Source organism: Hordeum vulgare, chromosome 3H, assembly GCF_904849725.1.
Source record: "Hordeum vulgare subsp. vulgare chromosome 3H, MorexV3_pseudomolecules_assembly, whole genome shotgun sequence".
Lineage (NCBI taxonomy): Eukaryota > Viridiplantae > Streptophyta > Magnoliopsida > Poales > Poaceae > Hordeum > Hordeum vulgare.
Window position 1 is genome coordinate 357,803,597 of NC_058520.1, and position 15,211 is coordinate 357,818,807.

General features: G+C 49.5%; 1 protein-coding gene across 1 annotated transcript; it reads right to left on the reverse strand.

The window, feature by feature from the left end:
- Positions 1-1,113: 1,113 nt before the first annotated feature.
- Positions 1,114-6,941, reverse strand: LOC123443852 (probable inactive receptor kinase At2g26730). The gene is made up of 2 exons (XM_045120391.1): positions 5,410-6,941; positions 1,114-2,136 (listed from the first exon to the last, which is right to left on the reverse strand). Exons 1-2 carry the CDS (start codon positions 6,773-6,775, stop codon positions 1,481-1,483), a joined length of 2,022 nt encoding a protein of 673 aa, XP_044976326.1. The 5' UTR covers positions 6,776-6,941; the 3' UTR covers positions 1,114-1,480.
- Positions 6,942-15,211: the final 8,270 nt, after the last annotated feature.

Consider the following 15,211-nt stretch of genomic DNA (forward strand, 5'->3'; position numbering starts at 1 on the left):
GTTTGGAGAACGGTTGGTGCTGTTTTGGTACTAGTTATATTCCGAAAACAATCTCGCAGGTCTTTTCTTAGTTATATGCTTTTTTGCCAGGCTTATGCGAGATCTATACTGTTGGCTTAGCTGCAGTTTGTTGGTCTATTTGGTTGGCTCGGAATCGGGCTACTTTTGAAAAGATGTGGATTAAAACTCCTTTTGAAATTGCTTTCACAACTTGTGTGTTTATTGAATACTGGGCAGGTATGCAGAAACCGGCGATGGCAGAGAATGTCAAGAAGGGAGCTCAGTTGCCGAAAGAGAGCGCAACTCAAATGCTGCGGCTGTGTGGACCGCCGAGGGCAGAAGCGAGCGAGCAGGCTGATGAAGAAGAAGAAGTCTGGGATGAATGGTAATGCGAGAAAGGAGATGTTTGATTCCCTTTGCTGGTTGCAGTGCTGCTGATGGCTTGGTGTCCATGGTGATGTCTAGGCTTTATGTCCCAGTTGGTGAAAACTTTTCGGTTTATTTCTGTGCTCTTTGGTGAGCCTGATTTGGTGGTGGTTGTTGTGGGGCTCCTGGTAGTGGTACTGATACATGGTAGTGTAATACTTTTGGTCTTTGTTGCGTAGTTCCGGATGATATCAGGTTTTCGTCCTGCAGTTCATGTTCCTGATGACAGGCGTGAACGGTGGGTTTCCTGATATTGTCCCGAACTCGTTTTTTTTCCTTTCCCTCTCTTTCTGGTTCTGGTCTCAAAACATTGTATTTCCGTTATGAAAAGTAATGGAAAGAGGAGAAAGCCCGGTTCGAAAAAAATAAGGCTCAATGGATTCACGGTGGAACCACTCCGACTAAGGAGCTAAGATTTTCCTCCAAAAATGACGGAGAGCCAACCAGACGACCATCTCCTCTATGTCCCCGCATAGGATGAGGTCTCGGTCAACGAATTTGGAAGATCTCGGAGTCGAATCTGCTGTCCTTCATGTCTTTGCCGATGCCGCATAATTTGCTCGAGAAAGGAAATCATGTGAGGGCAATGTACCTCTGCTGTTGCGTGGACTTGCAAAGGGCAAAAAATGACGAGGTACAAGCATGTAGCCTAGACCAGTGAGCAGTGACACAATTCGCACGGGATTATTGATGCTGAAACAAGAAATAAATTCTCTTCGGAGTTAAACATGCTCCCGGCACAACAGGCATCTACTCACTCCAGAGTCCAGGATGGGAGTATATCAATCGCAAACGGCACATAAAATATACATTTCCCTTGGCCTAACCGCCGTCCTCCGCCACTCGCTAAACCCCCACCAACCTACACCGTCAACTCTCGAACTCATCACCGTCGTCCCCTTCTCCGGTCGGTTGTTTACCGCCGGCGAAAAATCGACTGAAACCGTAAAAAAAGAATAATAATTGCAAAAAAAAGACTTAGGCAAGGAACACGACATACAAGCATCAGCACTCTATCCAGTATCTATGCAATTTGAACTTTACTCCGGCGGAATTACGGCGTCGGTGCGGCCGGAGGTGTGCCCCTCGACCGCTCCTCCTCCGGGGTGCCCCGCGCGCTCTCCTCGGTTGTCGTCTGGCCATGGCCACCGCCGATCTCCTCGATCATTCTGACCACGTCCGGAGCGTCCGGCCGCGCGTCCGGCACGGTGGCCACGCACGCCATAGCCACCTGCAGGAGCGCCACCATCTCCTCCTCGGCGCTCGCGCCGAGCCGCACCAGCTCGACGTCGAACACCTCGGCGGTCCACTCCTCGCGCACCACGGACTGCACCCACCTTGGCAGGTCCAGCGTGCCGTCGCCCTCGAGGGATGCATGCGTCGGGGACTTGCCGGTGAGGAGCTCCAGCAGGAGGACGCCCAGGGAGTAGACGTCGGCCTTGAACGTGGGACGGCGCGTGTCCACGACCTCCGGCGCACGGTAGCCGCCGGCGCCGGCGCGGGTGGACGACGGCGCGAAGATCGGGTGGAGGCAGAAGTCGGACAGCGCGGCGGCGTCGTAGTCCAGTCGGAGCAGGACGTTGGAGGACTTGACGTTGCCGTGCGCGAGGTTGTGCGTGGAGTGCAAGTGCGCGAGCCCGCGAGAGGCTGACAGCGCCGAGCGCATGCGCGCATCCCAGTCCATCGGCGTCCGGCCGGAGCCCCGGCTCCCTGCATGTGCATGTAAATTTTCCGGTGAGAAATCTCTGACGACCGGCACTAGCAAAATTGCAAAGTGCAAAACTGGAATTATGCAAGAGACATCATGGCATTTCATGGTGTTTGCGACGCCTTTTTTCTCAGTTTCGGCAGTATCTTAAATAAACATTGTGAAGAAGCAAAACTATATAAGAAGTCAATAATAAGACATGAACTAACAAATTAAATTAATACTACTTGTATAGTCTGCTGCTAATCCAAAATACCCACAATCATGCAGGATTGAAGAATGGAAATCAATCATCTTGAACTGGTCCATGATTAAAAGGCAAAGGTTTGTTAGTGCCAGTAACTGGGATGAAGAGAACGCGGGCACCCAGGGATGCAGGCTGCAACGTAACAAAGAGGGCAGCCCATGTACACTGGACATGAACAACCACCACCGAAGCAATCAATCAGCTGCCATAGTAGGTTAAGTAGGAGTAGTACAGTAGGATACTAAAACATAGGAGATATATATTTATTCGGACACTAAATAAGCGCATGTGGTAGGTATATTCTGGAGAACTACTGTACGTGCCACTTTTCCAAAGAAGAAAAAAAAAACAAAGACTAGTAGTAGTTGATGACAGACCTTCAAACACACCGGAATGGTAGGTCACAAACAGAGTTGGTAATCATGCTCGTAGAAGAGAGAAGACCAGATTCCTCATTTAAAAACACAATCCAACGCTAGCATCGATATACAAAGGGTTTTTGTGATGACAGAAACAGAGCTAATGAGCAAGGTAGCACACATATAGCTATTTTGCTCAAGGGACGGCCCACATGCAAGATTGCGGTTTTTGGCAAGTAGCGGTAGCGGGGATCAATGATCCAGCAGAATGGTCCACCCCCGCAGGGGCAGCAGTAGCACTGGCTTGTGCTAAGCTACCCTGCCTACCCATAATGTGTCATGTGTGGATGACAGAATTGACTGAGGCCACGGACCCATGTGTCCTATACTGTAGTGGAGACCAGCAGAGGACGAATTCGCGGAGGACATGCAAGTTTGCCACTTGCGGCCGTAGGACCTCAGATTAGTCAAAATCTCATACTGTCAACTTCTAAACTCAAGAGTAGAGCATGTATACGTAATATGGCCACTGCAACCTCTCTCTCTCGCGCGCACACACACATGTGCAGTAGATTAAGAAAGGGCGTGCTGATTTTATGGTGGCATGATGAATAACGTGCAACCACCGGACTGTTCATTCGGCTGTCATCATCATCTATCCTTTTTTCTGGGCAGGTGAGGCTTTGATCGCAAGCAATTAAGAAGGCCGCGAGGGTCCCCCGCAAAAAAAAGAAAAAGAAAAAAGGGCCGCGAGGGACAACGAGGCACAGACATGGCTCGAGGTGAATGCCTGCTTGCAGCAGCCGAGTGCAGCGTTTTGGTCATGAATTTTTTTCCCACATGCAGTATACACCTATATGATGCTGTGGATTTTCTTTTATTTTTCAGAACTTTTGAAACATAGGAACCATTATTTTCGAACTTTTGAAGAAAAAAAAAAAACTCCATGAAGGACCAAAAGGCCTTTCCCATTAGGGCATGCGCAGCCGGGTAAGAGGCGAGCACTTTTAGGTGGGATCATGGCGGGGAAGTGGTTCGGCACTCACCGCTCACCGCTCACCACGACAACTCATACCCAACATTATTCTACTTGGAGCAGCCCCACCCCCCAATCTTGCATGCTTGCCAGGTACTATGAGATGTACTAGTAGCATGAACATAAACGTCGATGTAGTACTACTTGCTGCTATGCGTACTATAGTAGATAGATGCGAAAATGACTTTTGGAGCTCGGCCTTCATGAAGACCAAAATTCATTAAAACTCATATATTTACATTTTTAAAAAATCTGAAAGAAATACGGATATACATGAAGGCATAACACACATGTGTGTACATTTTTAAAACAAAATACATTGAAATGAGTTATATGCAAAAAAGATAAATTTATGGCTTTTTAACCCATGATACTATTTATCATAAAAGTACATGAATTTGTTCTTTTTTACACATATCGCATCTTAAGGCGTTTCATCCTGGATTTTTGCACACATATACATTTCATTCTTGTGTAGTTGCATATTGTTTTTCAGTTTTTTTTAAACCAAAAAAATTGAATTTTTTTCAAATAAAGGGTTTCATGAAGGCCGATCTCCAAAACGCCCTACTCAGATAGATAGGAGTACTAGCTTCATCGTGCATTTGTTCCACTTGCCAGGGTATTGACTTTGGTTTACAGTGGGGCAACACTTGGGACGCGGCACATGGCACTTGTACCTTGTAGAGGAGCATTTGCGCACCTCTTTACACGCCCAACAGCGCACACGGGTAGTACATACTAGCACTAGCACTAGCACCGGAGGGCATTTCCCACGGCCACAGCAGAAGCAGCCCCCAAATGTACTGTATGGCAATGACAGATATGGCGCCAAGAGTACGTAGTACACCAAACGAGGAGCCTTTCATACTATTCAATGTGCCCCGGCAAATTGCGTTTGCGTTTCTGGATCGGAATGTGAAACCCAGCATTTTATTTTTGGCACGCACCCAGCCAGCCTGAGTAGGCGTAGGCAGTGAGGTGAGGTGAGCTGAGGACCATCATCGCTTTACAGCCCAGACCTCGCAGCCATCGCACCACTCCCTCCGAGTCCGACCACACTTGGGCTGGGCATCATCAGAGAAAAGCCACGACGCAACAGAAAAGATGAAGAAAACAAATGACCATCAAAGAAAAAGGAACATCGCCGAAAAGAGAGAGAGAGAGCAGGGAAAAAGCGCGCCACAACTACTTCCCCGACACATGCTGGTCACATCGAATTCTCTCTCTTTTCCGCCATGGCGAGAGGAATTTTCCAGTAATTAAACTGCCGCGCATCTACCGTTCTATGTAGCCTAGGTGTAGGTGTAGCCACCTGCTTGCGGACGACCATCAATGCCGGACAATTCCGGCAGAATCTTGCACTGCACGGTGCCATTCTGTGTGTCCCCGTCGGTAGCGTGAACGAGTAGTACCATCACTTATTGATGAATTTCTCGCGCGACGCCGGCCTAATTTTTGCCTATGATGGCGCACACGACGCAGCAATCCTAGCCAGGCAAAGCGGGTAGCAGGCAATGCAGTGAGCAGTGATGCTGCGAGTGCGACGGCGATCACGGTGACAAGGGCGGGCGGCGACGTATATTTGGTTTCAGAAAAGAAAACAAGATGATGATGATGATGGTAGGCTGACCGTGGAGCATGGCGGAGAGGCTGCCGTTGGGGAGATAGTCGTAGACGAGGAGCTTCTCGTCCTTGGAGAAGTAGTAGGCGCGGACGGGGAGGAGGTTGCGGTGCTCCACCCTGCCCAGCGCCTCCATGTGCGCGTCGAACTCGCGCCGCGCCACCGCCACGTCCTTGAGCCGCTTCACCACCACCGTCGTCCCCTCCTCCAGCACCGCCTTGTACGACGTCCCCACGCTCCCCTTCCCCAGCACCTCCGCCGACGCGCGCAGCAGGTCCTCCAGGTCGAAGCTGTACCCCGCGCCCTTTCCCAGGAACACCAGCCGGCTCGCCTCCCCCGTGCCGGCGCCGGCGGCCACCGCCGCTGCAGCCGCCGACCCTGAGGTGCCGCCTCCCATGTCGTCCTTGGACGATGACGTCATGCCGGACGCCGGCGGAGCGACTCCTCTTGCTTCCCCCACCGCCGCCGCGGATGTGCCCTTTGGTTGTCCCTCGCGGGCGCCTCTCCGCCGCCGGGACCTCGCGCAGAGCAGGATGGCGGCAAGCAGGAGCAGGGCGACGACCACGGCACCCACGACGATGCCGGCAATCTCCGCGCCTGAGAGCTTCCTCTTCTTGTTAGACACCGCCCCGGGCTCGTCGCCCGGGCTCATCCCGGGAGCCGGCGATGGGGACGGGAAGAATGGGCTGCAAGGGGGCAGCGGTTTGCCGCAGAGCTGGAGGTTCCCGGCGAAGGCGTCCGCCGGGAAGTGCGCGAGGGCCTGCGGAATGGAGCCGTTGAGGCTGTTGTCGGAGACGTTGAAATCCTTGAGCTCCGGGTTGGCGATGCTGGGGATTTTGCCGGAGAGGCGGTTGCCTTGGAGGCGCAGAGAGCGCAAGGATGTGAGGCTGTTGAGCGCGAAGGGGATGGGGCCTGATAGATTGTTGTGGGAGAGGACGAGCCTCTCGAGGGCGGCGAGCTTGGCGACCCCCGCCGGGATGGCGCCGGAGATCATGTTGTTCTGCAGGAAGATGGCGCGGAGGCTGGAGAGCTGGAGCAAGTCGTCGGGGATGGTCCCGATGATGCGGTTGGAGCGGAGCGACAGCACCTGGAGGTTGGGGAGGCGGGCGATGGTGGCCGGTGGGATGGCGCCGACGAGGCCGACCCCCGGGAGGCGCAGCTGCAGGACGGTGGATTGGGCGGCGTCGCACGTGACCCCGACCCAGGTGCAGGCCGGCGTGGAGGTGTTCCAGCCGAGCTTCCGCTCGTGCGGCGTGGCCGTGAGGAACGCCAGCAGCGCGGACCGCTCGCTCGGCGGCGGCTCCGCGAAGGCGAGGCATGCGAGCGACGCGACGACCGCCAACAGCACCGCCGCGGACGCGCGGGGCACGGCCATTGCGACGGACGGACGGGTGGGCGCGTCTATGAAGAAGGCATTGGGGAGCAGAGCCGGAGCCGGAGCCGGAGCCGGCTTATTTGTTGGGGGGCGTGGATTTGGGGAAGAAGGGAGTGGGAATGTGCGCGCCGGGGAGAGTTTTATGCGGTGACTGACTGGCGACTAGTAGCTGGCATCGACGACGCACTGCCACTGGCTCGAAATGGCGCGCACACACACTGCCACAGTGCGCGCGTCCGTGACGGCGTCGGGTGTGCGTCCGTGCGTCCGTGTGCCGCGCTGCCTCGTGATCTGATTCTTTCTGTGGATGCCGAGCCATGTGTTTGGGCTTGTTGGTTTCTGGGCTGGCCGGGTCACCCTCACGCGTTCGAGCATGTTGGTTCCGGGATTTTCAACGAGATCTTGCGCTTGGACGAGTACGAAGGATCAAGCCACCGCAGCTTGACACAGGTCAACGGTTTCCGTGATGCTGTTGATGTGTGCGGTCTCTGATCTAGGATTCACTGGACCGAGATGGACCTTTGAAAGAAGGGTCGCAGGAGGAACCTATACCCGCGTACGCTTAGACAGAGCTTTAACTACTGTGGGGTGGCTGTCTATATTCCCGAGTGCCAGATTAGTGCACAAGGTGGCAGCAACATCCGATCACAACCCTATCTTGCTTGAAACTGAAAGCCTACTGAGCAACCCCGTGAAACGAACTTTTAAGTATGAGATGATGTGGGAATCGCATGATGGTTTCCAAGAGGAGGTGCAACAACATTGGCAGGGCTCTGGAGTGGTCTCAGCAGCAGATTTAAAAAGGAAGATAGACGCGCTGTCAAAAGGGCTCGGGCGCTGGGATACAAATACTTTCGGTAACGTCCGGAAGGAGATAAAACGTCTGAATGGAGATCTAGCAAACCTACGAGCAGATCAAACACGTACCCAACCTTCTAGAGTTGAAATAAAAAATCAGGGATAGACTGTCCGAGCTCTATTTCACAGAAGAGGTGATGTGGCGTCAAAGGTCTCGGGTATCATGGCTCAAAGAGGGCGACAGAAATACAAAGTTCTTTCATCTACGGGCATGCAAGCGTCGACGCAAAAACAGAATCCAGTCTCTGGTACGTGAGGATGGTACTACAGTTGATAATGCTGTTGAGCTAGAGCATATGATCACCGATTTCTACAAACATCTTTAGACATCCGAAGGTATATCCAATATGGAGGACGTACTTAACAGGGTTCCACGTAAAGTTACCCCGGAGATGAATAATCTGCTTACATCAGAGTTTACTCAAGAAGAGGTGAAGGAAGCTTTATTTCAAATGGCACCCACCAAAGCGCCAGGGCCTGATGGATTTCCAGCCCATTTTTTCCAACGCCACTGGAATGTATGTGGCACCGACATCACTGCAGTCACCTTAAAAATTCTGAGAGGAGAAGATGATGTGGCCATACTGAACGAAACTATTCTGGTATTGATACCAAAGGTAACAAGCCCCACACTCCTCACCCTATTCCGTCCTATCAGTCTTTGTAATGTCCTTTATAAAATAGCATCCAAGGTCCTAGCAAATAGATTGAAATCCATCCTCCCTGAGATCATATCCGAAGAACAATCAGCTTTTGTTGGAGGAAGAATCATTACAGACAACATAATTTCTGCTTATGAATGTCTGCACTTTATGAAACGAAGCAAATCGAAGAGGAATGGGTTTTGTGCCTTGAAATTAGACATGATGAAAGCATATGACCGGTTGGAATGGACATATCTGAGCGCTATGATGACCAAACTGGGTTTTGCACCATCTTGGGTTGATCTTATCATGCGGATGGTGAGCTCAGTTACGTTCTCAGTCTTATTTAACGGGAAGAAACTAAACAATTCAGTCCTACGAGAGGAATTCGACAGGGAGATCCACTATCACCCTATCTCTTTTTGTTGGCAGCAGAGGGCCTTTCGTGCCTCCTCAAAAACCACAATGAATCATCGCCTATTCACGGAATTAAAGTGGCACCAACGGCTCCGTCGGTAAGCCACTTACTGTTTGCTGATGATAGCCTGCTGTTTTTCAAATCGAGCTGTCAGGGAGCTACTATGGTATCTTCTTTGTTGGAAACCTATTGTAACGCTTCGGGACAAAGAATTAACCAATCTAAGTCCTCCATTTTCTTCAGCAAAGGGTGTTCAGATGCAGAGAAAGAGAGTATCAAAAACATTCTCAATGTGCACAATGAGAGTCTGAATGACAAATATTTGGGCATGCCCACAGATGTTGGCAGCAGCAAAAATGGGGCGTTTAAATATCTGAAAGGTAGGGTTTTGGGATAAAGTGAAAGGATGGATGGAAAAGATATTATCCTCAAGAGGGAAAGAAGTTCTTATAAAGTCCATTGCGCAAGCAGTCCCGGTTTTCTCTATGGCATGCTTTAAATTGCCCCGTGGATTGTGCCTCCCGATGAAAGGAAGACCAGCTGGGTATCGTGGGAGGTGATGACACAGCCTAAGTATGAAGGTGGATTGGGTTTTAAGGATATTGAACTATTTAACCTAGCCTTACTTGCTCGACAAGCTTGGCGTCTGCTCAAGGCTCCGGATTCCCTAAGGGGCAGGATCCTAAAGGCACGATACTATCCCTCTACTTGCTTCCTGGATTCTCAGCTCGGGAATAACCCTTCACAAATATGGCGAGCAATCATCGAGGGGAACGAAATTCTCAGGCTAGGACTGATCAAACGAATCGGGGACGGCTCAACCACAGAGATATGGAACCACAATTGGCTCCCGGAAGTTGCTTCCATGCGACCTATTGCATGTCTCACGGCCCAACGTCCCACCATGGTGGCCGAGCTCATTGATCACACATCAGCCAGGTGGAACCGGGAGTTGATCACCTCAACTTTTCTACCGATTGATGCGGATGTGATTCTCAACATCCCTCTTAGCACCCGACACTATGAAGATTACTGGTCATGGTCACAGGAGAAGAAAGGGTTGTTTACTGTCAGGTCTTGTTATCGCATGCTCATAACTACTAAGCTCCGAAGGGAAGCTTGGCTCGCAGGCAATGGCGGCCCGGCGGATGTCACCAGAGAGAGGAAATGCTGGGATGAATTGTGGCGGATCCAGGTCCCTTCCAAAATCAAGATTTTCTTATGGAGATTGGCCCAGACTTCTCTACCCACAACAGATGTTCGACACCACCGCAATATGGCACCTACCCGGGCCTGTGCGGTATGCGGGGCAGAGGATTCTTGGATCCACTCCCTGCTTACATGCACCATGGCGCGCTGTGTCTGGGTACTGCATAATCGAGAGTTAGTAGAACACATGTTGGCGACTGCAGAACCAGACGCAAAGTCTTGGCTATTCTCCATGCGCTCATCAGTGTCTGCGATCGAGATGACCAAGATCACGGTAACACTCTGGGCGATCTGGTACGCCCGACGTAAGTTAATTCATGAAGGAGAACACCAAAGCCCAGGAGCTACACTAGCCTTTGTCAACCGCTATTTAACAGACTTGGAACTGAACAAGCCATCACCAAGATCAGCCCCTACACCAGTGCACTCCAATACTCGGCGATGGATCAAGCCCCCTGCGGGTTGGACAAAGATCAATGTCGACGGCGCAGTCTGCAAAGCTCCTCCCATAGGAGCGATTAGTGCAGTATGCAGGGACGAGCAGGGAGCTTATCTGGGCTCACCCGCACTTGTCTTCCATGGTTTAATTGATCCTCTAATTCTGGAAACCCTTGCATGCCACGAAGCTCAAGCTTCGGGTCGAGACTTACTACTGCAAAAGATTGCAGTGGCTTCTGATTGCCTGAATGCTATCCAAGATATCAACTCTAGATCTGAAGGAGTAACCGGCCCTATTATCAAGGAAATATTAGATGGCAAGAGTGACTTTCAACACATTTTGTTTACCCATGAAGGAAGATTATCCAACATGGAAGCTCACCACTTAGCTAGGAGTAATGCTACACCTACAAAGGCTTACGTAAAGATTTTACGTATTAATTGATGTGTAAGATTGTAATTGGTAATTGAGGGATGAGGGGCCCCACCCTCACTGAAAATCAGGGGGGAAGAGAAGAGTTAGTTTGGAAGGTTAAGTAAACCTTTGTAAGTTTTTGTATGTCTAACATTATTGCTTAGCTAGATATGCTTTGCATTTAGGGGAGGGACGCCATGTGTGGCTACTCGAACCTTTTGATACCACTATTATTCCAGTAATTCGTATTAGTGATCAATAAAGCAGTTTTCATCCTAAAAAAAAGGTTCCGTCGTACCACGGACGGGACTGTATATACGCGGGATATTATGCTCCAAAATGCTGCTGCGTACCGTACTCTCTGCACGAGTTACGCCGCATTTGTAGCCGCCGTCAATACGGATTGACCAGCTACAACACCTACTAAGCCCGTCTGGGATACACAAAGAGTGATTCTGTCCAGCCAAGACTTCAAAAAAATGTGAGTAGGCGTCGACGCATTTCACATTCCTCATCTTGATACCGCGTCATTCACCGTTTTACCTATATCCTCAAAACGATGAGCTTCATCTTGCTTTCTCTTATACACCTTCCACGGCTCGTGTGGTTTGGAGAGTGCAGCCGTCGTCACAAAAGAGCTTCCGGCAGTTTTAAGAAAGATGGAAAGAATGTCGTCGACAGAGAAATAGCAGCTAGCAACCAAACAACGTTGGAATCTTTAGTAGCTTGGCGCTGCAGTAAAGTGAAAAATTCCGCGCAAACAGTCCCATCGTTCGACCACGCAGAGGAAAAGAAAACACAACAAGGAAACGAGCAGATGGATAAGCCTGGATCGACAGCTACAGCATACGTAGCACGCGACAGCCGGCAAGCTCATCATGGTCTGCCGCCCTACGTACGCCCTCGACGGTTAACCGTTGGCTACGCCAAGATGGTACGCGAGGGAGATCGCCGATCGCCGTCCGACACCGGATCGATTATTAGGCCAACAACTAAGAGCACGTTAACTATGAATCCACTAGCTGGGAGTAGGACTCGCGCGCTCACGGCGGTGAGCATCGTTCACGGCGCGTTACGAGCTGGCGATCAAGGCCGAGACACTGTTATCAAATCATTTTTGTTGCCGTCTTGTCTCTTGATAAGCGCGCTTGTGTCGTCCTCGGTTCGCACTCGATGGTACAGCGACACCGGACTGGGTTTCGCTTCTACCAAACGACCCCCAGCTGGACACCACTTCCGGCTAAGAACATCCAAACAGGAACTCGCAAAACCTTCCTAAAGCCCACGCAGACCGCCCGGTTTAAAAAATAATCTAATCATTCATTTTAAAGGGGTCTCAAATGTCTGAACTGACCGGCACCCCTCGTACTCGTTTAAATATAAGGTGGATATAAGAAGTCCGTACGTGTTCGTCACGTCTGACCTGACAACACGATCCGACCGCAACTTGCAGCAAATCCACTCCTTCACCTATCGAATACATTTGCTCTCTCCGCTCTTCTTCTTCCTCTACGTCGTCCATCTCGCAGCTCCATCGTCGTGCGCGCTCCGTAACCGATTTGAGCGTCTTCGTCACCAGCGCCGGCACAACAATCATGTCTCTCGTCTTCATTGACAGGGACGTCGTCGCCGGTCGGACGTCATCGCGGTACGTCGGACAACTCCCGAGATTCCCCTTGCACTCTATATGTCTGATCTAGTTTTTTTATGATTCTTTTGGGAAAACGATGAGGAGTATGGACCAATGGAGCTTCATCAAATGAGTCAAGATGAGTTCTTAGATTTCGCGGATTCGGGCGAAGAATTGGATATGATCATGCTCATGAGCATGGAAGAGGAAATGGGCTGGAAAGTGGAGCATATTCTCAACTTCGAGGGCTCAATCAAAGCGAGAAGAACGATCACTCCAGATAGGGTATCCGAAGCACGGCTACTGCAGAAGGACTACCTTGCTCCGAACCCAACTTTTTCGGATGATCCATGGTTTCGCCGCAATTTTGGCATGCAAAAATCATTATTTTTGCTCATTGTGGAGGGAGTGGAGGCACGCGATGACTACTTCAATCTCAGAAGGGGTTGTTGCGGTGAACTTTCTTTGTGTGCTAAGCAGAAGTGCACGACTGCTCTAAGGATGCTTACACTTGGTACTGTCGCAGATACCGTTGGTGAGATGGTCAGGATGGGGGAGATCGCATGCCTAAGGACTACTATCCAGTTTGTCCGCGTTGTGATGCACATGTTTAGAGAAGTTATTGGCTATTGGAGAGGCCACAGAGTTTTTAGGAATGCTCGGATCAATTGATTGCATGCATTGGCAATGTAAGAACTGCCCAAACATTTGCGGGGAATGCATCAAGGTCACACCAAAAATTCCACTATCATACTAAAAGCGGTGGCGTCACATAATTTATGAATTTGGCATGCTTTCTTTAAAATGTCAGGTTCTCATAATGACATCAATGTGCTTCAACGATCTCCGCTGTTCACGAGGCTTTGCAATAGGGAATCATCGAAGTGCAACTACACCGTCAACGGTCATGACTACTACATGTGATACTATCTTGCCGATTGCATATATCCTTAGTTGGCGGCGTTTGTGAAGACCATATCCGACCCATAAGGCACGAAACAAAAGCACTTTACAACAATGCAGGAATCAAGTAGGAAGGGTGTGGAAAGGGCATTCATAGTGATTCAAACTTGTTGGGGAATTGTTTGTGGAGCTGCAATGATGTCGGAATGAGAAACTTTATGACGGTTGATGACATGTAGTGTTATTTTGCACAATATGATTGTCGAGGATGAGGGTGACGGTGTTTCCCGGACCAATGATTTTCAAGCGGCGGGAGAACAAGTTCAAATCCCGAAAGATCAAGATGCAACAACTTATGAACTTTCTACACAAGTATCAGAATCTTCAAGATCATAATGTTGACGCGCAACTACTCAGTGATCTTATGGACCATGTGTGACCTACAATGAAAACCAAACAACTCATGATTGAGTTGTGCACTTTAAATCAATTTATGTAAATGTTATTTATTTTTGCTACCAAACATTTGTAATTTACGTGAGACATTGACGTGTATTATCGATGTGCATGGATTTGCATGAATTTGGGAGTCCAAATTTGAGATATATGGATGCTGGGAGCAAGATATGAGGGGTCGTTCGTAAGCGTCCTTGGGCGTGCCCGGGCGCATCTGCAGACGTATACGCGGGGGGGGGGGGGGGGATTGCCAAGTCCATGTAGGATCCAAAGAATTTTAGAGGGGGCTGATTAGATTACTTGAGCAAATAAAAATCTAGCCTTTTCCCAATTTTAAAGGTTGGCAAGTTTTAGCAATTCTATCAAGTCAAGCACAACCTACACATGCAAATCTAAGATTATAGTAGCGGAAAGTAAAAAAACATGCAAATGTAAGTTGAGGGTAGGGATAGGAAGATCAAATGCAAAGATGACATAGAGATTTTTGGTGTGCCTCCGATAGGTGGTTCTATCACACATCCACTTAGACGGAGACTTTAACCCACGGAGGGTAACGTGTGCACGAGTCCATGGAGGGCTCCACCCACAAAGGGTTCATGAAGAAGTAACCTTGTCTATGGCTACGTCCACGAAGGACTAGCCTCACTCGGAGTAGATCTTCACGAAGTAGGAGATCTCCTCGCCCTTACAAACTTCTTGGAGGCTACCAAGCGACACCTAACCAATCTAGGAGACACCACTCTCAAAAAGGTAATAGGTATGGTATGGATGATGAACTCCTTGCTCTTGTGCTTCAAAAGTTAGTCTCCTCAACACTCAATCAATCTCTCATAGATTTGGCTTGGTAGAAGAGACTGATTGGATGGAAAGCAACTTGAGTAGGATAGAAATGCAGATTCGTAGTGTTGGAGTGGAAGATCTTGATCTCAACACATGAGTAGGTGGCTTGATGACCCACAATTATAGGGGATCTATCATAGTCCTTTTGATAAGTGAGAGTGTCGAACCCAACGAGGAGAAGAAGGAAATGACAAGCGGTTTTCCGTAAGGTATTCTCTATAAGTACTGAAATTATCGGTAACAGATAGTTTTGTGATAAGGTAATTCGTAACGGGTAGCAAGTAACAAATGTAACAAAGGTGAAACAAGGTGGCCCAATCCTTTTTGTAGCAAAGGACAATCCTGTACAAACTCTTATATAAAGCAAAGCGCTCCCGAGGACACATGGGAATTTCTGTCAAGCTAGTTTTCATCATGCTCATATGATTCGCGTTCATTACTTTGATAATTTGGTATGTGGGTGGGCCGGTGCTTGGGTGCTGCCCTTACTTGGACAAACAACCCACTTATGATTAACCTATCTCACAAGCATCCACAACTACGAAAGAAGAATTAAGATAAATCTAACCATAGCAAGAAACATATGGATCCAAATCAGCCCCTTACGAAGCAATGCATAAACTAG